At 39.3% G+C, this 25,047-nt stretch overlaps 1 protein-coding gene across 1 annotated transcript; it reads left to right on the top strand.

Moving 5' to 3' along the window:
* The first annotated feature begins 62 nt into the window (after positions 1 to 62).
* On the top strand, positions 63 to 21,941 carry PLAA (phospholipase A2 activating protein). The gene is made up of 14 exons (XM_082074423.1): positions 63 to 296; positions 6,687 to 6,880; positions 8,618 to 8,718; positions 8,802 to 8,922; positions 9,247 to 9,414; positions 10,482 to 10,617; positions 11,113 to 11,282; positions 12,347 to 12,504; positions 13,423 to 13,642; positions 14,682 to 14,750; positions 16,311 to 16,382; positions 17,233 to 17,334; positions 19,559 to 19,723; positions 21,241 to 21,941. The coding sequence occupies exons 1-14, from the start codon at positions 148 to 150 to the stop codon at positions 21,804 to 21,806; spliced, it is 2,391 nt and encodes a 796-aa protein (XP_081930549.1). The 5' UTR covers positions 63 to 147; the 3' UTR covers positions 21,807 to 21,941.
* The last annotated feature ends 3,106 nt before the right edge of the window (positions 21,942 to 25,047 follow it).

Genomic DNA, 25,047 nt, shown 5'->3' with positions numbered 1-25,047 from the left:
TGCCGGGAGATGGAGTCTCACCGCCTCACGCCGGCGCGCCCAGTGACACCCGTTCCGGCGCGGCCCTGGGCGGCTTCCGGTGGCGGCGGCCGCGGCGGCGGCGGCGGGGAGAGTTGCTGTGTCAGGACACCTGGGCGGCCTCCCGCCATGGCGGGCGACGGCAGTGCGTACCGGCTGAGCTGCTCCCTGCTGGGGCACGAGCAGGACGTGCGGGGCCTGACCTGCAGCCTCTTCCCCCCGGGCGGTTTCGTGTCCGTTTCCCGGGACCGAACGGCGCGGCTCTGGGCTCCTGACGGGTGAGTGCTGGGCCGCTGCGCTTGTCGGCAGCGCCGCCGGCGCTAGGCGGGCCTGTGCGGGAGGAAAGGCGCGAACGTGCAGCCGCTGGGGCCCCGCCGGGTCGGTCCCCAGGGCCGTGTCTTCCCTTGGACTGTGGATGTGGATCGGGTGGGTCGGCAGGGACCGGGGAACGGCGGCCTGTGCGGGGCAGCGGGCGGCGTTTGAGTTTGTGAGCGCCTGAAGCGTGGCCACTTGCACACCTGCCTTTGGGGAGGATTGTATTTGTTCAACCCCTTACCTATATGGCGATATTTTAGCGTGCTTTGCAGGTACTAATCATATCTATAAATCTGGGCATCTTTTTTGCAGGTTCTGTTAATTTAGTTTCCACCTTTTGGTGTTCAGTACCAAAGTAATCTTGCAGAGTAACAATGTTGCATTTTTGACAGTAAGGCAGTATGCTTTAAATATTTTTAAAAACTCTTTTCTTGCTCTTGCTGCGCAGACTTCTTTCTACATAAAATGGATTATGAACCAAAAACTACACAGAAAATTTATGTACACAAAGACTGGAATGAGAAGAAAATAAAACCAACAGTATTTTCTTTGATATTCATGTTGTATTGGGTTGTCTCCTACTGGATTTGTCTTGTTGAATTAACGCAGTGAGTTTTTCAGGGTATAGTTACAACCAGAAGAGGTACTGCTAAGCAATGAGAATAGGAGATGGTGCAGATATAGGGTATTGCAGGAAGCAACAGGACATATCTATCATATCATATATGTGTAGTTTCAAAGTGTGAACTGCAGTCTGAAGTTGCTAGGCATGGCTCTTCTTTCCATTGCCTTCCAGTGAAACAGAGATAAATGGCAAATTTGCCTGAATGCTCAAATGTGTGTTTAAATTGATGTCTGTAGCTCTGTAGTTCAAGGGAAGGAAGACTAATCTCATTAATTGTATCTTGTTAAATCTCTCATCACATGGGGAAGAACTGGTTAAATTGCATAGAAATTTATTGTGGGAAAGGGAGTCTAATTCTAATCCACAATTTCTGAGTGCTATGTCAGGAAGACAGGAGTAACCTATGCAGAGTCATAGCACTGGTAATGATTCTCTCTGCTTTGAACACTCTGAGATTACAGTAGGCAGGGCTCAGTGGGTAGGCAAACTGCTATCTGTTATTTTTGTTATTTAGATATTACAGGGAGGTATATTACCTTAATTTGTCTCCTGTATCTTCAACAGGAAAGACATGTTAGAATTTGGAAGAGTATCACGATTTTCCTATGTATTCCAAGCTTTCCAAGTGTCACCATTTTTTGCAGGGCAACAGCAAAACGTGGTGGATGCTCTCTGTTAATGCCCTGCCCTCTCCACTAAGGAAAGGGAATAGATACTTACATATGTAAGTTCTTTAGCTGGGCAACAATAGGGCAGCCCAAACGGGCTTGCCTCTGTGCTGCCAGTTATTCCACATCCATTACTGTAACCACCTCCACAGGGCATTTGCCACCGTCCGTAAGTCAATATAGAAATAAAGTACCGGCCGCTTTTCCTGTTCAGCTGTGTCTAAGGCCAGCTGTATGGCTTTTACGCTGCAAACTGACTTCATTCACCTTGTACCTCATCAGCTTCTGTGACTTGTCATGTAGGACTCCACACAGCAACTTTCCACTTTTGGTGCTTTCCCACAGAATGGCTGTTTCGATCAGTGAACAGGGCATACCCCCTTTCATTTTCTGGTAATTCTTAATGCAGTGGAGCTTCTTCAGCCTGCATCACTTGCTCTCTTCCTGATGACATTCTGAAATCTTTGCCTTCCAGCCAGTCTGTGATCACTTCCAAGATTTCTGGATAATTAGGATTTTGTGTTCAAGCCCGTTGTGTGATTAATGTAATCCACTCACTCCATGTGGCCTTGGTCGCATGATGAGTAGAAGAAACCTTTTCCTTGAACATCCAGACTAGTACTGGTAGTCAGGGCTCCAGAAGGAGCTGTGCTTTGGTACCAACCACTTCCAAAGCAGCTCAAGCTCTGTCATATGCTGTGAATATTTCTTTTTCAGTTGGAGTATAGTTGTCCTTGGGGCCCTTGTGTCCTTGACTCCAAAACCCTAAGGGATGACCTTGAGTCTCACCTGGTGCTTTTTGACGGAGGCTCCAGGTAGGACCATTATCCCTGGCTACAGTGTAGAGCACATTCTTAATATCTTGTCCTGCCTGGACTGATCCAAGGGTTGCTGCATGTACAATTTCTTGTTTAATTTGTTCAAAGACCTGTTGTTTTTCAGGACCTCATTGAAAATCATGCTTCTTTTGGGTCACTTGATAGAAAAGGCACACAATCTGGCTGTAATCTGGAATATGCATTTTCCAGAAACCCACAGCACCTAAGAAGGCTTGTGTTTTCCTTTTTATTAGCTGGGGGAGACATAGCTGTTGTTTATTCATCATCTGTACTGGAATCTGGCACTGCCCATCTTGCCATTTAATTCCTAAAAGCTGGATCTCTCATGCAAATCCATTGACCTCGCCTCTCTTTATAGGAAACCCAGCTTTCAAAAGAATTTGAATTATTCTCTCACCTGTTGTTCTTTGACCTTAAGCAGTCCTACAACAGAGACAGGCAAAGCAGACAGCTGGTTAATGTTCTCAGTCTCTACAGATGCTATGCCAAAGGCCCACCAATGCCCTTTTCGGTCTTTAAAATACCCTTTCCTGAGGTAATCTATACCAGGGATGCACAGAGCATCTGGGCCAGTCACAGTAGGGTGTCTTTCCCACTTATTTCCAGTTAGGCTCACTTCAGTTGCTAATTCAGTCAGCTCCTAGGATCCCCCATCACTCTAGAAATACTGACGAACTCTGTCCCTTTATGATTCATTGGTATCAGGTACACTGTGTGCTGGTGTCTACCGGGGTTTTATACTCATGGTTCTGACATACCAGGCCATCAAACAAATGCACATAGTCCAATAAACTTGGTTGTTCCTCTGTTCCACCTGGCTGGAGTCAGGGCCCCTCTCTGTTTACTCATCCCTGGTAGAGAGAGACAAGAATCCCGCCGACCCTGGCTGGAGAGCCACGCACTGGAAATTGGAGCAGCTTCTCTCTTGGGAGTTTTGTTTCTTAGCTCACGTGCTTGTGCCTCTGGGTCAGCCTCTGGTCCCAGTTGCTCATATCTTCCCCTGGTCATGCAGGAAAAAAGATATGTCACCTTGTGGTGTGTTGCGTTTGTTTCAAGCTGGTCCTGCAGAAGGGCATCTTCTCCTAATGGCTGCAACTCGGGCCTGTGCAGGTGGAGAGTATTCTTCATCTTGTACAGTTGGTCACACAGTTTTCACATAAGTTCTGGGATTTCTCAGCGTTTCCACAGCTGAGGCACAGGCCTGTAGGTGGGAAGGGAGACTGTCTTCATACTGCCTAGTTAACCGTATCAGCCACGGTGAGTGGCTCTTCTTCTCCCAAGGCTAATATTGCCAATATGTGGGCATATGCCAATGGTCTAGTCTGTACAAACATCCACAATATAGGTTGAGTACGTGCCATTTCATCAGGATCTACAACTGTATGTGGGTTGCTATGGATTATCTCTCATATAGCTAATTCTCTCAGATACTTAATACCTTTTTCCATGGTGGTCCATTCGCCTGGGCAGCATCCTTCAAGGGATACCCATTCTTTACTGCTGGCAAGTTTCACCTCCAGAGGCTTTCAGTTTTTGTTTTCTTTTCTAAGCGCCCTATCAGTGCCACCATCTCCAGCCAGCTATCCCAACTGCATGGCTTCTCTGCCCTCTAAGTCCAAGCTATCGGGCTTGCTATCCCTGCATCAAAGCAACCAGGTTGTAAGTGCTTCACCTCATGATGACTAAAATATTTTTTCATACCTTGCAGCTCTTCTAGAGATAAGAAGTGGACAGTTACCTCTGGTTCTGACTCTTCCAGCTCTGATGGCTCTGCTTTAGAAGGACTCTCTCCCCGTTCTCCATCTTCGCCTTCCTATACTAGGCAAACTGGTTTTCTTGTGTCTTTCTTCAAGGTTACTGGGGCAACCGATACTGTTGAAGTCTGAATAGCCACAGGATGTGCTCTGGGGGTTTAAGTGACTGCAGTAGCTATCTCTGAGGTTGGTGTAGCTGCAGTATCTATCACAGAGGTTGCAGTGTCTGAAGTGCTTGTCATGCAGGTCATGGTGGCTGCAGCACTTGTAGAGGCTTCAGCAGTGGTGGTGAGGGCTGAGATTGCATCATCACACATCGTGAAAGTTGAGATGGCTTCACAGCACCTACACCTGCACCAATACTTAATCTTACACCACACCTGAAAAACATTCAGCAGAACTGATAACAGAAGCATGCTAATTTGATAGTCCCAAGAATATCTGAAATTCCCCCAATCTAGTGAAGTCAGATTAGCATAATTAGTCTCTAAATTAAAAATGTAATTATTAATAAGGTCTGCTAGATGGCAACTGAAGTACTCAGATGAAGTTACTGCCACGGTTCACCTTCTATGCTGCTCATTATCATCACTTGGTAAAGATAAGAGATCAGAGTGGTAATAGCCCATTTTATCGTGGCATAGATCAGTACTAAACACCACAGCAAAGCGATGCCTTTCACCCAACACCCAGAATTCATAAACTCCACATAAACACCAGCAAAAAAAGCATATAGCAGATAAAGTAGGATTAAAACATTTGGCTCTGAACAAAGCTCTGAAAAGACATGATATAAAACTGAGCTTAATGACAAGAAAATCAGCATGATGAAAGCTGTCTGCTTTAATTTCCAGACTCCTTGAAACTATCAAAGAAAAAAACGGATACTTCCTCAGCTGAGCTTTCCCCAGTGTCCTCCCTCCAGAGCCGAGATCTGAACTCAGACCCCTGAGGCTGAGAGTCCAATACTCTCCCAGTTATGCTACCCAGGAAGCTCCTTTGGTGCTTTGTCAGAGTCCCTCTCAACCCCTCACTCACCCCACATTGGGTGCCATTAAATCTGTCATTGTTTATTGCTGGGCAACAAGAAAGTGTGGCATATGCTCTCTATTAATCCCCACCCTGCCCACTAGGGAAAGAGGAGAAGGAAGGAGGAAAAGGGAGAAACACTTACAAGTTGGAAAGTTAAAACAGGTTTACTAATAATAAGAGAAGTAATGCAAGATATACAAAACCCATATTGAATCTCCAAGTACCTGTGGTACCTTGCCGGTGGCCGCTGGGCAAACACCAAGAAGCCCTGGACTGGATGCCACAGTAGACAGGAACTGGTTTCAGGAATGCCAGAACTCGAATATGGATCAGGATTGTGGGCAGGACAACAGATGGGGTCCTCTTCAGATGCTGGTCATGGATAAAGAGAGCAAGACCCTTGTGACACCCAGCTTTAAACTATGTATGACACGTATGGCGTGGAGTACCTTGTTGGTCAGTTTGGGTCACCTATTCTGTCCACCCTCCCTGCAAGTACAACCTTTTTATGACACATCACTTGTGAAATATCGGAGTTCTGTCAGCGACCTTGACTGCTATTGCAATAAAATATAAACATGGGCCTTTTCTGCATACCATTCCTACCTTTGGCAGAGTAGAACAGCAGTTGTTATCAGCTCTGAAGTGAACACTGTCTGAAAAATACGCAGCCGACTTCAGAAAACATGTAGTTCGTTAGAACTTAAATGGAAAGAAAATTCATTAAAAGTGAATTGGTCTTGTTTTAACCAAAACAAGGACACCAACTATTAGAGTATGAAGGATGACAGTGTCATATGTTTTTTGAGGTAAAAAAAAAAAAAAGAAAAAAACAAACAAAACCCAGCCACCACAACCCACATATTTTTTTGTGTGGGGATACGTAGCTTTTTTCCAGTTAGTGCTATAACTATTGAGGCTGGATGATGATGAAGAGCTAAGGCTGCTGCTTGAATCAGTTATGATCTATTTAACTATTAGGTCTCTACAGTGCTTATAATTAAGAGCTAATAAATAAATTTGGCAGGTAGAAAACTTTCTTCATGTACATGCTCTGTTTTAGGGTGGATTGTGGTACATATTTGAGTCATGGGACAGCAAAATATTTCATAAAGATAAACTGCAACTACTTCTGATAAAGTTGGGCACAGTGTTTGGCAAGAAGCAGGGAAAAACAAAACTATGTCCTTCCAGGCCTAGCATTACTGAAAAATAAGTAGAAAACTTTAAATATTGCTTACTGGCTTAGAATGCTGGGATATAATTTTTCTTTTAAAGTTTTCATTCTTTCTAGGTCATCCATAGTATTTATTCAGCACAATGCAAGCATGGATATTAATTCAAGTGATGGAGTATAAAACACCTGCTGTATTTCAGTGCCTCAAATAAGTACTGTTTCTGTCATGACTCTGAACTGATTATCGTATATGTTTAGTCTTAACAGGGGATTTGCTGAAATGCACTGTATGAGTGGCCACTCAAACTTTGTATCTTGTGTATGCATCATACCTCCAAGTGACCTCTATCCTCGTGGGCTGATTGCAACTGGTGGCAATGATCATAACATTTGCATTTTCACAGCTGACAACCCAGCTCCTCTTTACATCCTTAAGGGTCATAAGAATACAGGTATGTAGTCATTTTATTTTAGAGTTTGTTGTATAAAAGTGAGTGTGATTTCTTAGAGAGGAAATTAAGTTGAAGTTGTAAAACTCAATTTTGATTTATTTGGTATTTAACGTAGCAGACTATGGTTTTTATAATATCAATTCATGCAGTGACAGTTCATTGCAAGGACTTTTAAGTTTGCACTGGCTGCTTGAGCTTTTACTGTGTATGAGAACACATGGCAATTTATAGAATGATTACCCTTTTGCCAAGAGTAGCAGTTTTAAGAAACAGTTAATTTAATTCTCTACATATTAAGCTTCGTTTTTATGTCCAAGTTGAGTCAAGTAGAAAAAGTAAGCTTCCTAGATAAAAAAACTTTAACTGCACATTTTGTTACCCACATGGGGGTCTAATATTAATTGATGCTTTAAGTATAGCAAAGACTAAAAGCTCACTGCAAAAATTTTATCTCTCTTTGGTCAGGTGAGTGTAACGTGTGACATTATATCAACTTTATGTACTTTTTCTTGAGCTATATAATAAAAGATTTAGCAATTTTCATATTAGCATACTAAGTTTGTGTTTTCCTGAGCTGATCTTGTATTTACTAGACCTTTGAACAGTCTAATAATGTAATTAAGTATTATCAAAAATAAGTATTTCAGGACTTGGCCATTTTGGGCCTTTTTTTTTTACAGTGTTAAAGGACGGCTGTGGAGACTAGTTTGAAAATACCCTGGGCTGCTAAGCAGCACCAAAAAATTATTTTCTTATTTTAAACCTCTTGTCTTTTCCTGAGAAAGAAAATAATATCACTGTGTAAGGAGGCATGGAATACCTTATGTACTTTGTCACAAACGTGGGATGAATGTGTAGATAAAATAACATGTGACATGCTTCCTCCAGAGGTATAAGAAGAGATGAGATATTCTAAGCAAGTTATAGATTTCCCTACAAAAAATATTTGTAGCAGCTCTTACAATAATGCAAAACATTTAAAAATGTAAAATTACATTAATCGTAATATCTGTTTTGAAGTGTGGAAAAAGTAGGACATGACAAGTGACAGGGGTCGGTTCCCACTGTGGAATGACAGAACGAAGAAACATAAAGCCATACTTTCCTTTTATGAACAATTAGATGGACACAGCACTCTCTGTTTATGACTTAGATATTTTTGTAAACATAGTAGTGTGACCTTATTAGCACCATATGTCTTCAATTTTATACCTGTGTATCACTGGAACATTTGCAGATTATCTTTTTGCTAAATCTTTAAATGTTACCACCATTTCTTGGTAGTAGTATTTTGCCTTCCAAGAAGATGAGCTAAATATTTTTTATGAGAGATGTTGCTTCTTGAGGACATAAATTATTACATGCTGATGAAATCCAGGCTTTTTCTATAATCTTAAACCTAAACATTTGCATTAATTCTGTGTTTTGACTAGTTATCTAACCCGTTTGTCAACATATTCTAGTCTGAGGAGAAGAGATCTGGTATGAAGAGAAATTTAAAATACGAATGGCAAAAAGATGTGAAAATATGTAGTCTAAGGTGAAAAGATTTTAAGGCAGCTCCTTTCTAGGTTGCAGTGCAACTACAGTTTCACTTAATCCTTTCCTGAACTCCTCAACACCAAATGTGCCACTAAACCCTAATAAATCTCCTTAAAGAAATATCTTTAAATTGCTGGTATGAGATTGGTGGCAATGCAGGAAACTTGCCAGTGCTGATTTGATCGTTCATTCCAGTTTGCAGCCTTTCATCTGGGAAATTCGGCACATTATTAAGTGGATCATGGGATACAACAGCCAAAGTCTGGTTGAATGACAGATGTATGATGACATTACAGGTATGAAGTTCCTCTCCATGAATATAAAATAGGTGCTCTGATTTTGATTCTGACAAGTTTCATGATGTTGGGTTTTTTTGCAGGGTCATACAGCTGCAATATGGGCAGTGAAAATACTGCCTGAACAGGGATTGATGTTGACTGGTTCAGCTGACAAAACTATTAAACTGTGGAAGGCAGGCAGATGTGAAAGGACATTCACTGGTACGTGTTGCTGCAGTTGGTAATTTAATCAGGTTTGTGTGCTCTTTTAAAAATAGAAAAAATTTAAAACCCCACAAAACCATAGGTAAACCGAACAAGTTTTCAGATGTATTTTTAAAGTGTCTCAAGTTGTATGACCAGAAATCACATCACCTTAAAAAAATAGACTTTTTTTTCGGAGAATAGGGAGCAACAAATTGCTTTTTTAAAAAAACCTTCTACCGTAATGAAGATTGGTTGTCAGGATGTGATTTAAATAAAAATAGTATGCTGCTGCTAATGGAAGGAAAAGCTGCATTAAAATTTTTCTTTTCTTTTGTAAAGGACATGAAGATTGTGTGAGAGGCTTAGCTATTCTCAGTGAAATGGAATTCCTTTCCTGTGCTAATGATGCAAGTGTTCGAAGATGGCAGATCTCTGGCGAGTGCTTGCAGGTGTATTATGGGCATACAAATTACATATACAGCATCTCTGTCTTCCCTCAAAGTAAAGGTAAGATTGTTTTCATGAATATTATGCAGCCTTATTCCAAAATGAAACAACAAGGTAGGCATTCTGTACTTCTATGGAGATGCCACAACTAGAGACCTCAGGTAGCATTTCATTGCTGTCTTTGCTTTAGCATAAATAATTTTTAAAAATACGGAGTTTCACTCCAAATCACACCTCAGCAGAATTGCTCTGGCAGCAGGTAAGATGAAAGGGCCTGCGTTACGCCTGGAAAGCTTGAGCAAAATTTTGGTGAAGTGACAGGCAAAACTGTTGTCTAGGTTGCCACCTGTATTTCAGCACTGTTACAGAGTGATGAAATGGTAATGTATGGCATACCAGTTTGCGATAATGTAAATTTAATACTTCCACAGGAAGTTTTCAAAGTGCATTGTGCATAGTGTAGGTTAAGAATTTTGTTTGTGTGGCTTAATTGCGTTTGTCTTTGGAGTTAGAGGTTTAGAGGTTCAGAAGTAGCTGTTGCAGACAGTTGCAGAAGAAATTCCAGGTCAGTGACCTTTGTTTGGCTTATGGGACACTTGTGCGTTTGTTCAACAGGTAAAGTGCGTGTAGTTTAGTGGATGTGTGTGTCATAAATCTCTCATGCCTTAAAATTCCTCATTGAGAAGTTTGTAGACTTTTGAGAGTCTTTATGCATGTTTCCTGAAAAAGCAGGCCTACCTTGCAAAAATCTAAATTTAAAACAAATGTCAAACTATGCAAGTACAGTGTAAGATAAAACAGTGATGGTTACAAAATAGTTCAAATTTCTTTATTTAAGCTCTTAAAAGAAGGAAAGAATCTTTTGTTTGTATTAAGCATAATTTCATTTCCTATCTGACTGCTTAGTGTGCAATTTATGCACTTTATCTTTTTTTTTAAAGACAGTTATGTGATGTCTTTCTTTTAGCTCTCCTTTGAAATTGAGAGAAGTATTAAATTGTAAAAATATTCTTTTACTGTTCTAGTTTTTAGACATGCAGTTACAGAATGGCATCTACTATTATAGTACATTAAAAATATACTTTAAAAGTTTGCTCTTTTGTTTTGTTTTGTTTTTTTTTTTCCAGATTTTGTAACTACTGGAGAGGATAGGTCTCTTAGAATCTGGAAACATGGGGAATGTGCTCAAACAATCAGACTCCCAGCTCAGTCTGTGTGGTGCTGCTGCGTTTTAGACAATGGTGACATCGTCGTTGGTGCAAGGTACCCAGGTTTTACTCTCCAGTGTATTTTATATGTAAATCTGCAGACCCTTGGTGAAATGGCAAGTGTCACTTTGGGTATCAGTTTCATCTAGATTTAAAAAGACACTCGTCAAAGCGTGTGTGGGGATTAAATTTAAACTTGTGCTATATTTCATCCAGAAAGTCATTCTTGTGTTACGTGAATTGCAGAGGTAGAGTTCTTTGGGAACGTGGTAAACCATGAATAGACTGAGAAGGCACTTAGAAATAAAGAACCGTTTTGATAGGTTTGTCCTGTCTTGATTTTTAAATTACACTACAGATAGCATTACTTGGTTAAGTTCTTCTCTGGATGCTTGTAGTGCGAGAGAAAATTCCTTTCCTAAAAATAATTGGGAGGGATTGTTAGAAATAATGATGTTTTCTCATAACATAGAACTCACCATTAGAATGTATGTAATAATGTAGACATTTAAAATAGTATTCTTGTTTGAATGTTTTTCTCCTTATTCAGTGATGGAATTATAAGGGTGTTTACACAGTCTTCGGAACGTACAGCAAGTGCTGAGGAGATTCAAGCTTTCGAAAATGAGCTTTCCCAAGCATCCATTGACCCTAAAACTGGTGATTTAGGGGATATTAATGCTGATGACCTTCCTGGAAGAGAACATCTTAAGGATCCTGGTAAGTTATTGTACTTTTGTCATGGTAGAGATGCCTTCAAATCTTGGTTCTGAAGTATTGAAACTTTCCATAGTTTCCAAAATTAAGTTTTTGTCACTTTCAATAGACTTGCTGAAGAAAACAGCTTAATTTTGCCCCGCTATCCTTTCATTGATTCTTTTGGAGGCAAGACTCTTGTTTAAGTGTGGTGTTTGTGGTTTGGTTTTGTTTTCTTTTGTTTGTTTGTTTTGGTTTGGGTTTTTGTTTGTTTTTTTTTTTGTTTTGTTTTGTTTTGTTTTGTTTTTTTGTTTTGTTTTTTTTTTTTTTTGTTTTTTTAGACTAAAATAATAAAAATATTTCTCTTATGAGATAATTTAGAAAAAGGTGTAAGTCAGGAATCTGCGCTGTATTCAAGATGTTTGGATCCATTATGCCAGCTGTGCCAGTAGTATATGAGACAGTTATGTGATTTGCAAAAGGACTGATGAATATGGATTTTTTTACAAAAAAGAAAAGCAGATGTACATTTTCTGCTTGAGCTTTTGGCTTGAAAATATAGTTTGTCTTGACTGACTCAGTTTACAGTTTCCAGGTAGCTGGGAGATCACTGAGAATACAGTGGAAGTAGTGGTAGTTACAATTACTCTCAAATAGACAAATACCTTTTCCCAAGGCGAAGTAACCAGTGAGTTATTTATGGCACTTGCTTATATCAGCAAGTGGCATAAATCTTAAAATTTTATGAAGCTTCCTATCTTATTACACTGTGGGAGAATATCACCCTTCTTGATTGTCATCTCCCTGGGAAAATGGTAAACTTTTGAAAGACTTGACTTAAGGATTGCTTTTGCAACTTAGTCTGATGGCAGATACCATTACTGTGATTGTAAAATACTGTTGTCAGGATTTCTGCTGTTCTTGTTGCAACATGTAGTATCTGGTCACTTCCTGTGCTGTGACTTTAAATGTTGGTGAACTACCTTTTCATCTTTAAATTTGGGTGCTATTTGAAGCTTTTTTTTTTCTCTCCTAAAATAAATCGTGTTCTTGAATTTCTTTAAACTCTTAAATACTTCTGTCTACAGGAACTAGAGATGGACAGACACGGCTTATTAAAGATAATGGGAAAGTAGAAGCATATCAATGGAGTGTTAGTGAAGGAAGATGGATAAAGATTGGTGACGTTGTTGGTTCTTCTGGAGCCACACAACAAACATCTGGAAAGGTTTTATTTGAAGGAAAGGTATACAAATACTTTAAATGGTTTTATTCCTTCCTAAGTAAAATGTTTAATTTTCCATTAAAAATTCCAGTCTTTGTTTAGATAAAATGTAATTTAGAGAGTAGATATTTGTTGGTACTTTTTTTGTCTTCTTTGATCTGTGAAAACTCAGATGTCAAAGTATAAATAAGTACTACTTGCTTTATTACTTTTGAGACATGTTTTGTAAAATGAGCAAGCCAATGAAGACAAATTATTTTGTAGAAAGATAAACTATTAGTGGAGAAATTATCAAGTTCTCTAGTATTTGTCGCTGATACTTTAGAAAATTAAAATTAACTTCCTTTCTGAAGGGAGTGAAGCATACAATTTATAATGTGAGGTATACCTAAAATATTAGATACCAGGCTTTCTGTAGTAACTTGAATCTAAAGACACATAAGCTGAAAAATGTTTACTTTTCTGAAATAAACACAGAAAAGTCTCTGTCTAGTGCCAGCACAGAAGGAATGACTTTGTGACACTTACATTATCTCTCACATGGTTTAAAGAAACCTTAGGAATTTGTGCTTTTCTAGGATTAGAAGTGTGCTTTTAAGACTGAAGTTTTTTGAGGCATCTGACTGCCCTGTAGCTTTGCAGGCAGCCAGACCTATTCACCTGTCCATGAGAGTTACCTGATGCATCTCTTTTGTAATATATCTGCACACATATTATCATGGTATGTTGTTCTAGCCTAGTGTTGAAACAGAATTCTGGAAAACAATGGGGTGTGGGTTTTTTTTTACTTGCAGCCTGTGTAGGAGAGTAGTATTGCTAAAATCAGTATGAAAGTTTTTAGGCTTAGCCTTGGGCCATTATTAGTCAGCATTTGATACATTTTAATGTAAAAACTGCTGACAAACTTCTAATTTGTTTTTATTTTTACTCTGCATAAAGGAGTATGACTATGTTTTCACTATTGATGTAAATGAAAATGGGCCTTCCTACAAACTGCCATATAACATCACTGATGATCCTTGGCTGACTGCATACAACTTCCTGCAGAAGAATGATCTGAATCCTATGTTTCTGGATCAGGTGGCCAAGTTTATTATGGACAACACTAAGGGGCAAACACTGTTGAGTACAAGTGCTCAATTTTCAGATCCATTTACAGGTAAAAAAAATTACACTTAAATGATGACATCAGCTACTCCTCACAGTTTTGTTTCATAAGCAGCTTGTTCAGGATGCACTCCAACCCATCTTCCAGATCATTAACAAAGGTACTGTACAGGACTGGATGCCCCAGTGACTGCCCTCCAGCTAGAGGTTGTGTCACTGATACCACCCTCTGGGCCTGGCTGTTCAGCCAGTTTTCAGTCCACCTCGCTGCCTGCTCAGGCAGACTTTAATATATATAGCTCTTGCACTTCTTGTACTTCATGTTCTCAAATGATTGAGGGAAAGGCACAGATAGATCTGACAAGAAAAATATGAAAACTTGACAAACTTCTGAAGTATTTGCCAGAAAAAATTTTCAACAAAATTCTGGTTAAGCCACTTGTATTTTTCAGTGTAATCTTTTTTTTTCCAGTGGAAGAAAACTCCACTTTTTATATTATTCTAAGAGGTGGCCAGGTCCTGTCAGGGCATTTAATAAAATACAAAAAATTAGCTTGAGAATGGACTGAAACTGTGAAATACATAAATGACCCTTTATCAGGCAGGACATGGAATGACAACAAATCAGTTACTCATAAGATTAACAACGTTAATTACAAGATGAACCACTCTTTATTTCAACTAGTTTCACAAAGATGAAGTTAGGAATAAAATCTCATTAAAAACACAGAGCTAAATCTTTTTCTTGCAATGAACTCGAAATCAGAATACAGACTTCTTATCAGGTTCAGAGTTATCTCATGGAGCTGCAGTCATCTGAACTTACATACTTTTGATTTGGCTGTGTCCAAATATGTAATGCATTTGCCCCAGAAAACAAATTGGTGACCCTCAAATAGGTAGGAAAAAATTGTTCAGCATTAAGAGACTTCTTCATAGATAGGATCAGATCTATTTTAATGCCACAATAAACAATAAGATATATTTGATGTTTGGCTTTATTTTTGAGCTGCTTGTGTCTGAAATGTATTGACATTTTAATAACATCAAGCTGTGTATAGTAGTCATTGCTTTTCTTCCTGTTTTACTAGGTGCTGGACGTTATGTTCCAGGCTCTTCATCTGGATCAAGTACAATACCTGCAACAGATCCATTTACAGGTAATGTAAAATTCATAACTAGCTAGCATTTAAAATGTGTATTTTGTCATGTTCAGTTGCATTCAATGTTTGGCTCCAAACCACTGTTTCTTGCAGTTCTCCATTTGGGGAAGTAGAGTGGGACAGACTGATAAGGTGGAGTCTGCTACTGTCAGAGCATGTCCAGATCTTTTTTAGCAGAGGAGAGCTTTCTCTGTCTGCCTCATGTCACTCTGTCCTCTACAGCAGAGAAGTAAGGTCATAAACCTTAGGTTTTGTCAGACTCTCATATGCACGGCAACACAGGAATGGGTATATTCATAGAACTAGTTTTCTTTTTTTCCTTATTATTGCTTTCTTTTCTTATCACATGACTTTTATTGGTACCTACAACACTAAATTTTGGATTCTAACCCTCCCTGGCATAGCTAGTTTAAAGTCCTCCTCACAAGTTCAGCAAACCTGTTTGCAAAGATATTCCATCCTCCTATTCCTGATCAGTATCTCTTGCTCTTCAAAGAGGGTCCTGTTGTCATTGATGTCAAACTCCTGCCTGCAAAACCAGCCATGCAGCAAGTTGGTGACCCACTTGATGAGTCAGTTTCTACTCAAGTATTTTTGCATTGCTGGCAGCCATCAAAGAAACACCACCTGGGCTCTTTGCCCTTGCCCACAGAGCTCTCTAATCACTCTTTATACTCTCCAGGACTTCCTTGACAGTATCACTGATGCCCATGTGGAAGAGCAGCAGGGTAATAGTCTGAAGGCAATGCAGGCCTTGGCAGTCTCTCTGCAGCATCCTAGCCCCCTGCAGACACAAACCTCCCAAGATATTGGGTCATGTCAGTAGATGGGTGCCTGCACAATCTGCAGGAGGAAGCCCCCATCACTGCTCCTTGTCTTTCCCCTTTTTGCAGATACGAGGTGCAGTCTTAGCTGCCTCTGATGCATCCCCTGTTGGGTGTTTGTCCTCACCAGTGCCAGGGCACTGTGCCTGTTCTGCATTTGCCGATCTACAGGTGGACCAGAAGCCTTTGTGCTCTTGCCAAAAGCCACAGCCATCAGTCTTCCTCATCTTGACAGTCTTTCTCTGTTCCTGTTCTACTGTGGTCCCCAGCTGTATCTCCTCCCTTGCCTTGTGTGGCTCAGGCTGTGGTGTCTGCAGATGCAAAGACCCCGTGGGTCCTTCAGCTGAGGCCTCAGTGCCAGAGTCCACTTCCCACAGGAGAGGCTACTACTGACCACAGGCACAGAGAGAAGCCAGGCCTGGGCAGCGGTGCCCTCCCTCTGGCGTTTGTCATGGATAAGGCATCTGCTGTGCTGAGGGTCTTGGCTATGCCAGAATGTCTCCCAGCTGTGGGTCACTTAGCTTGCAAATGTCATCATCACCACGAGTACCACCTTCACACATACACATAGATTTAATCCTTAAATTTCAGGAAATGTTGAATGAAGACTTCTTTTTAATTCCCTTAGTGCAAAATAACACCTTTAATAGTGATATTTCAAAAGTAGTAACTGAATTCTGGTATACCTCTGGTGTTTAAAGTGGTGTTTAAAGAGCATAATATCTCTGTTCAGGTGCTGGTCGCTATGTTCCTGGTTCAGCATCAAATGCAGTAGCTCCAGTGGGTGGGGTTGATCCATATACAGGTAAGAGATGATACCTGCTGATGAAAAGCATTCTGGATCTTTTGTTTAATTTTTTCCTTGACACAGATTCTATATTGAAGCAAATTTAAACACAACGAAAAATAATGAGCCAATTGAAGCTGCTTATACTCTGGAAAATATTCAGAAAAAAAGGATAACAGAGACTTCCTTTACACATAGGAATCCTGCACAGAACCTTTAAAATATAGGAAAGTAATCTGATTTTGAGAGAATTTTTGGTTTCCTATTAGTTATGTTGTTGATCAAATAAATTAATATAGGTACTTAAGGAAAATAATACAGTATCAGCCACAATTCACCTGTGATTCTAGGAAATCATTGTAAGTCATAGATTAAAGCTTTTTATAACTCTTTTTCTAAAGAGATTTCAGGCTGCTATTTCATGTGTTGTAACTTGGTCATATCTGCAAATCCTCCAATATATAAATGCTTTGCCTATTCATTATGAAAGTAATCAAAAGATGCGATTTCAGGGGAAGCAGGGATCTTTATTCTAAAATGACCCTTGCCATTTCATGTCTTAACTACAGTATTCTTTCCTATGAATAGCTGTGTATTCAGTTCAGGTAATTCAAAAATCACTTTTAATAATTTACACATGCATAGTAAATTTTTACATTGAGAGAGAACTGTTTTTGAAGGTATTGCTTTAAGCTTTAACCTTTGAATGTGAAAATAATGCAAGGAATGATAGCTATTTGCTAAGCATTCAGTTATTTTAAAGATATTTTTCTGAATAATGTCCAGCTGGAGAGACTTACTGGTAGGATATTATTTGATGTCAAACAATTTGGTACACTGTTGAACTTTTCATATTTCCTTTATGCAGGAATGGGCGCCTACCAATCAGCTGCAGCGAAAGCTGAAAATATTTATTTTCCAAAGAAGGATGCTGTCACCTTCGACCAGGCCAATCCTACACAGATACTGGGTCTGTGTTTTAATTTCAAGAATGGTTTTATTTTTCATCTATCTGAAGTAACTTAATTTTTGATCTTTTCAAAAAGCTAAGTGATTTCACATGGCTTTCGTAATGTTTCTTGGTTTTGACATTTTGAAACTGCATTCATCACTTTAATGGTGCGTGTATTTGAAGGCTTAGGAGTCTGAGTAAATTTCAAAAGCACTCTGTCAAATATAGGATATCCAATTTTTTCCTATTGGATTATGTCTGCTGTTATTTAGGGTCTTTTTTTGTTACGCTGGTGTATTTGAATACTGTACTTTTTTCTTCGTAGCTCCTGGAAATGTGAAATCCCTTTCTGATTTTGCTCATGAAAGTTGTAGTTCACCAGACAGCCATATAGTATAATCTATGAAGTTTTAAAGTAGGGCATTTTGCAGTTTCACAGGTTGTAACAGTCACTTCCGTATTTAAGCAGAACACTCTGGATAACAGAAAAAGAAAACCATTTACAGTATTTAGTAATTATGCACATTTTCGGTAAATTATATTATTGTCTTCTTTTTCCTTCTCTTTTGCCATGTTTCATTCCTATTCCTTCTTTTCTGTATCTTCTGTAAGTGTTCCACAGAATCTCTACCCTATTTGTCACTGGTTTATTTCAGTATGTTTCCGTGGAGTGCTGTAGTACATTTATAGGGTTTGTAAAACTAGTTTGTATTCACAGTATACCTGCCTTGAAGATCTCCAAATTAAAAGTCTCTTGCTTCCTTTCCTCCCCTTCATATACACAGCTGTAAAATATTGTAATTGTGTAGATAGCCTGACAAGGAAACTTAAAAAATAAGATTCTGCTTTTTACAAAAAGTAAACCTTCACCTTTATCCAGCTTCTTGAAAAGGGCAGGCTCCTGGCCTTACAGTCATGGAATCATAGAATGGTTTGCATTGAAGGGACCTTTGAACATCATCTAGCCCAACCCTCCTGCCATGGGCAGGGACACGTTCAGCTAAATCAGGTTGCTCAGAGCCCCATCCAGCCAGGCCTTGAACACTTCCAGGGATGAGGCATCCACAACTTCTCTGGGTAACCTGCTCCAGTGTCTCTTTGGGTTTAAAACCATTAACCCTTCCCCAATGACTACAGGCCCTGGTAAAAAGTCTCCCTCCATGTTTCTTATAAGCTCCCTTTATAAATCGAAAGGATGAAATAAGATCTGCCTGGAGCCTTCACTTCTCTGTGCTGAACAACCCCAACTCTCTCAGCCTGTCCTGGTAGGAGAGCTGTTTTTGTGGCCCTTCTCCAGACCCTCTCTAATAAGTCCATGTTCTTCTTGTGCTGGGGACTCCAGAGCTGGATGCAGTACTACAGGTGGGGTCTCATGGGAGCGGACAATGACATCCCTTGACCTGCTGGCCACACTTCTTTTTCTGTACCCCAGGATACAATCAGCTTTCTGGGCTGCAAGTGAACATTTACTCCACTCTGGTGGAGTAATACACTGCATCAGTTTATTTTTGTCGAGTGTTATTGAAGGATAACTGGAAACAGTGCACGGTTAAATACGCTTGTAAATCTTATGGTTGTGCTGGGATAGATTTAATAGTTGTATTTTTTTTCATAGAGGCCCACAGTTGATTTTTTGTGCATACTATAAAGCTCAAAAGGGTGTACTAATATAATGCTGCCTGCTTGTGTCTTTATTGACATGACTGGCAGGTGCTTAATGCTAGATCCATTTTAAGGAAAATGCCGTACATTAAAATAATTTTTCCAATGCTTTGATTTTTAAATTACATTGGAATTTGAATATAGGACATAGTGCAATCATGTTTTGCTTATGGCAAATAATAAAAATACAAAAACTGATCACACTAAGAACATATAGTTTCTTTATTGTTTTTACCACCTAGTAATAGAAAAGAGCAAAAAACAAATCATATTTCAGTCATGAAAGCTGGTGGTCTTGTGATTCTTTTTTGCATTTTTGCCTGCATGTAGGCTAAGATGTGAACTCTAAATCTCTGTGTTGCAGCATTAGAGGAGGCTTAATAGTAGCAATCATTGATATGATTACCCTGGGAAAAGTAATGTTTAAAATTCTAGCACCCCCCAAAAAAAAGGGAAAAAAAAAAAAACAGTTGCAGTAGTTGTAAGTTGTTTGTAAAGTGCTTTTATATTATTTCATTCAAGATCTAGATTTGTGAGGTTCTAATATCAGAAAGCCATGCCTCTTCTCTTGGTCTTACAGGCAAGTTAAAGGAACTCAATGGCAGTGCAACTGAAGAACATAAGCTTACAGAAGATGACTTGATAAACCTAGAAAAATTACTGTCTGCGACATGCAACACGTCAGCAGAAACACCCACAGCACAGCAACTTCAGACTTTAAGGAGAGCAGTTAACTGGCCTGAAGGTAGACACTTGCAATTATCTTTTGTACCACCATCTCATTGATCCTTCAGTTTGAACTGAAAGTCTTGTTATGCTGTCTGTTATTCAGTCTGTCCCAAAGAGTTTATAACCCAAGTAGAAGCCAGAAGATGATAAACAGGTGTTAATAGCACTGATCAGTAGAAGGGGCAGTGGCATGAATTGCAAAATTGGGAACTGGCTGTCAGGTTTTGTTGTTGGCATAACAGCGACCAGAAAGGAGAAGGGTGATATAAACATCAGTTCTGGTTATTTCATTAGCAGGAGCATCCTCAAGAAAGGTGTGAGGCTTGTTTTGCAATAGAGCAAAGAAGTGTCAGGTTGGCATCCTAAGTAATCATCGAGTGAGAGATGAAATTATGGAGATAAATTGTTTTAGAAATCTCAAAAGTAGCTCCTGTTTAATATGGTAGAAAAGAATTTACTGAAGCTAAGTTATGTGGTCAGAGCTGTATTAGTGAAGTGACATTCTGAATGAATGCAAGTAGAGGCGATATAATTTCATTTGATAATGTATTGTTGTCAGCACTGATGGATTAAAAAGGCTATTTTGGTTGTTACATTCTGGAAAAAATGGAGGCATTGCATATGCAAATACCTGAGTATGCAGTTAAAATGAACTGCTTTCTTGCAATTGCAGTTAAAGATTTATTAACAGGAAGAATATTTTGGTATTAAAAATCCATATTCCTTATATAACATCACTTAATCAAACTATATGCTGCACAGATGTGAGCTGGTGATTACTGTTGTCTTCATACCTTTCAGACTTTGTATTGTACAAAGTGTTAACTCTCAATATTCTGCATATCTGCAGTAAAAACTGCTCAATAATTAGCTAGGCAGGTTCAGCTTTGATTTGGTTATAAGCATGGGATACCAGTAGTAGACCCAAGGATATGTTCCAAATTTGATAAAGTAGGGGGAAGCTACTGAACAAACTCTTAAGTTCAGCTTCCTTACAATGATTACCAGCTGATCAGTTGAGGACCTTTTTTTTTCCTTTGCAATTATGTCTGAGAGTTGAAGGTAGTCTAATTTTTTTTTTTCCTCATTTCTCTTTCTGTAAGCACTTTTGTTGCTGTACTAAACTGAAAGATACAGAATGAGAACAAGATGCTGCTTGTGTAGAGGTGTTCAGTCACTGAGAATCTTTCAAAGACCTTTCTGGATTAGTTATATTTTGTGCTTGCCTTCAGTGTTATCAATTGCAGCTTTGAGGAAAGATTTTAAGATTCTTTGCAAAGCACTGTGTTTATCCTAAATTAAGGAGCATCTTTTTTTGTGATGAATGGTAGTGTCACTACAATGGGTTTGTCAATACTTGTCTTTATGAATTTCAAGCAACTTGTATTTTACCTGAATCTCTTCTTGCATTAAACCGTTACTGTCTCTTCCCAAAAATAGGGGTTTAAGAATGCCTATATCTAAAAGAAACTCAACAGCACGTTTCCACATAATACAATATTAACACTAAAATATTTTTGGTTTTTTTCTTAGATATTGTATTTCCAGCCCTAGACATTCTTAGATTGTCTGTCAGGCATCCCACTGCGAATGAGAACTTCTTCAGTGAAAAGGATCACGTACAATTTATCGTCCTTCTCCTTAAATTTCTGAACCCTAAAGGAAAGCAAGCAAACCAGCTGTTGGCACTTAGAACTTTTTGCAATTGTTTTGTCAGCCAGGCAGGCCAGAAGCTCATGATGGAACAGAGAGATGAAATAATGACACAAGCAATAGAAATGAAATCAGCGAATAATAAGAATATCCATATTGCGCTTGCAACACTGACATTGAACTATGCCGTATGTTTACATAAAGTCAACAACATTGAGGGCAAAGCTCAATGTTTATCAGTAATTGGCACAGTTATGGAAGTAGTTCAAGACCTTGAAGCTGTTTTTAGACTGCTCGTGGCTCTTGGGACGCTAATCAGTGATGATACAAATGCTGTGCAGTTAGCTAAGTCTCTTGGAGTTGACTCTCAAATAAAAAAGTACGCCTCTGTATCAGAACCGGCTAAAGTAAAGGAATGCTGTAGGTTTGTTCTTAATCTGCTATAATTATCTGTTTTACTTAGAAGTTGAGAGACACAGCGTATGCAGAAAAGAGGATGATTTTATTCATATTTTGTGACAGACTATAATTGAGAAAATACTGCTGCAAGATACACATCAAATAAAAATTTTTACACCGTTTGTCATTTGATTGCTTTTCTGAAGTCTGCAGTGCACAGGATCTTTGCAGAAGTCCTGACGTAGCTCAGATTAAAATAGAATAGTTTAGGTTGGAAAGGACCTTCAAAGCTCATCCAGTCCAAGTCCCCTGCCGTGAGCCAGGGACATGTTCACCCAAATCAGGTTGCCCAGAGCCCCATCCCGCCTGGCCTGGGATGTCTCCAGGGATGGGGCATCTACCACACTGGAAACAGATCACCAAGAAGTTAAACCATCTCAGCACTTAAAGGTCATCTTCCTTTTTGAAACATTGTTGGTTTATGGCTTTTACTGATTTTAATCTAGAACTAGGTGACTTTTTGAGGGGCAGGATCTTTAACTACCATATAGATGTTATGCTTCGCTGATAAGTGAGTATCTTGAACTTCTACGAAAGTTTTTTACATTACTTTTAATGACAGGAATACTCCACTAGCTGATAGCAAGTGTTTAAAGTATGTTGTAAAATATTAGATTATTTTTTTCATTAAAGTCATCATGAAGAGTGGGAGAGAAATTTAGATCCAGAGAACAGACTAAGCAGCAGAAACTGGTTTCCTAGAGATATGGTTGATACCCCATTCCTGATGGTGTTTAAGAACCATTTGGACAATGCCTTTAATAACATGCTTTAACTTTTGGTCAGCTCTTGGGTGGTCAGACAGTTGACTAGATGATCATTGTACGTCCCTTCCAACTGAAATATTCTAAACTGTACAAATGTAAAGTCAAGTAGCTTTAACATAATAACTGTGGTGACTCTGAAAGGGGATAATAATAATTTACAGCTATTCCAGCAGATTCAAGATGTTCGGCACAAAAGGGGGATGTTATTTCCTACCACTCCAGCAAATGTTGCACTTCGGTTTAGAATTAAGATGAAGTCAAGATGGTCAGTGTTCAAGTTACATTTTTTCATTAGACTAAGAGAATGAAAAACATGGAAAAAAAAAATGAGATCTTCTGGCACATGGGTTCTTCATCACGATACCTACCAGTCTGCCTCATCTGTGCCAGATTTTGTGACTGAGAGCTCTAGCTTCTTTTGCTCCATCTAACCAAACTGTCTGAATTACTACATACCTACTTTCAGCAAACCTTGTTTCTTAGATCCTTAGTTGCACACTTGTACTGTTATACTTCTGGTGAATTTCCAGATATGTATACTCACAGTTTTGGTCACGGCCTTAGTCACAGGTTCTCTCATTTGGTCCGTTGCAGGTTCATGTATATGGCAGTTGATGAAATTATTCGGGATTTATAGTGCTTAACAATAGATCAAACCCTTCCTGGGAAAACATTTAAGAGGGTACCTTTAGGAAACCTGTCTGTTAAATAATGTGCCTGTCTGTTGAATTTTGGTTGCCTACTATACAATTGTTCTTGGAACTCTAGCTTTTTAATGTTGTGCTTTTTAACTGTCTTTGTACCTGTGCTATTTTAAGAAATCTATACTCATCTAACATTTTTGTTTTGTTATTGTGGGATTGCTCTGTTACAGATTACCTCTTTACGTGAAAATTGTCATGAATTTTCCAGACCAAAAATTAATGTTTATATGAATAAATATACTCTTGAAACTTCAAGAAATTGTATGTTAAGAGATGCTACAAAATTAACTTAAATTTGCAGGGAAATGATGTGGCACACATAAAAATCCTTCATCTGGGGACCGCAGCACTACACGTTAGGCAAGATAGACAAAGCAGGCCAGAAATATTTGAAGGACAGCTGCTGCTGCTGCAGGGTACTGTGTTACTAGGCTGTTCCACGATTTAGCATTGTTTGAGGGAACAGAGGGACAGGGGTACATCGGATTCCACCCCCAGAGGAATTGTCCTTGGAGTGTCTGTCTATATGCAGAAGGACAGGCAGTGGCAGCACAGGCAGTGGGGGTAATGTGTAAAGGAGGCAATGGGGAAAAAAAGAAAAGGTACAGTATGTTGTGAGATCTCACAACAAAGGTGTTTTTTTCCAGTTGACACAGAAGCATGTTGGTGTTCTTATGCCTTCATGCATATGTGCAGTAGCTTTCAGCAGGGATTTTGCCAAGCTAGCAAAACTAGGTACGTGCTAACACAGGTTGAGTGCAAAAAGGAGAGAAACTCACATCTTTTACAAAGCAGTGGACATTTTTTTCTGTCTTCTGACATACGACAACTAAATACGCTCTTTTTGTCAGTATTCTCTTGAAAATGAATAATCACTGTTGCTCTTGTTTTAAATGGCACTTTCTAAAACTCCATTGTGGTACACATAAGCATGTATGTACTTAAACACAGTAATATACCTAAGCGTACTACAAAAATCTGCTGCAGAGATCACCAACAACTAGAAAACCTAAGGAATGTCAACAAGATGAAGTTTCCATTTCAGTGAAAGGATGTTAAATCTGTTCCTGGGAATTGTGCCAGACAGGAGGTCCATGGTATAGAAACTTTTGAGACCAGCGGACATTGAAAACAAGTATGTGCTTAGCACAGAACTCAGATGTCTTGCCGTCTACAGAAATAAACTTCAAATTAGTTGGTCTGTATGCTAAGTGCTCCTGATTTGATTCACTGTAGGAATAGTAAAAGTATGTCTGAGAGATTTCAAGAGCCCTTTGAAGATAAATTGTGTCTTCTGCTAAGAATGTAAAGCTTCTCAGTAGATGATACAATTCTTCTGTTGGCATTTTCTAAGCTAGAATGGAAGCCCTTAGAAAGAACAGGGAGAAGTGGACAGAATAGGTGACCCAAACTGACTGAGGTGTTCCATGCCATGCTCATCGTAGTCTCGCTCTCTTTGTCCATGGCTGGCTACTTAAGAGGACCCAACTGTTCTCCTGCCAGCCATCCTGATCCAGGTGCCAGTCTCAGCATCCCTGAATCCAGTTCCTGTCTACTGCGGAATCCAGTCCAGGACTCCTGGTGTCTGCCTGGCACCTGCAACCTGCTGCAGGCACCACAGCTCCTCTGGAGATTAAATATGGGGTTTTAATATTTTGTATTATTTCTCTAATAGTGTTATTTGCCTTTTTTTTTTTTTTTTGTTTTACAACTTGTCTCTTTCACTCTTCCTTCTTTTCCCTTTCCTTAGGAGAGGG

The sequence above is a fragment of the Streptopelia decaocto genome, assembly GCF_964273445.1.
Source record: "Streptopelia decaocto genome assembly, chromosome: Z".
NCBI lineage: Eukaryota > Metazoa > Chordata > Aves > Columbiformes > Columbidae > Streptopelia > Streptopelia decaocto.
The sequence above is the reverse complement of the archived record's forward strand: the minus strand, read 5'-3'. Positions and strand labels throughout refer to the sequence as shown.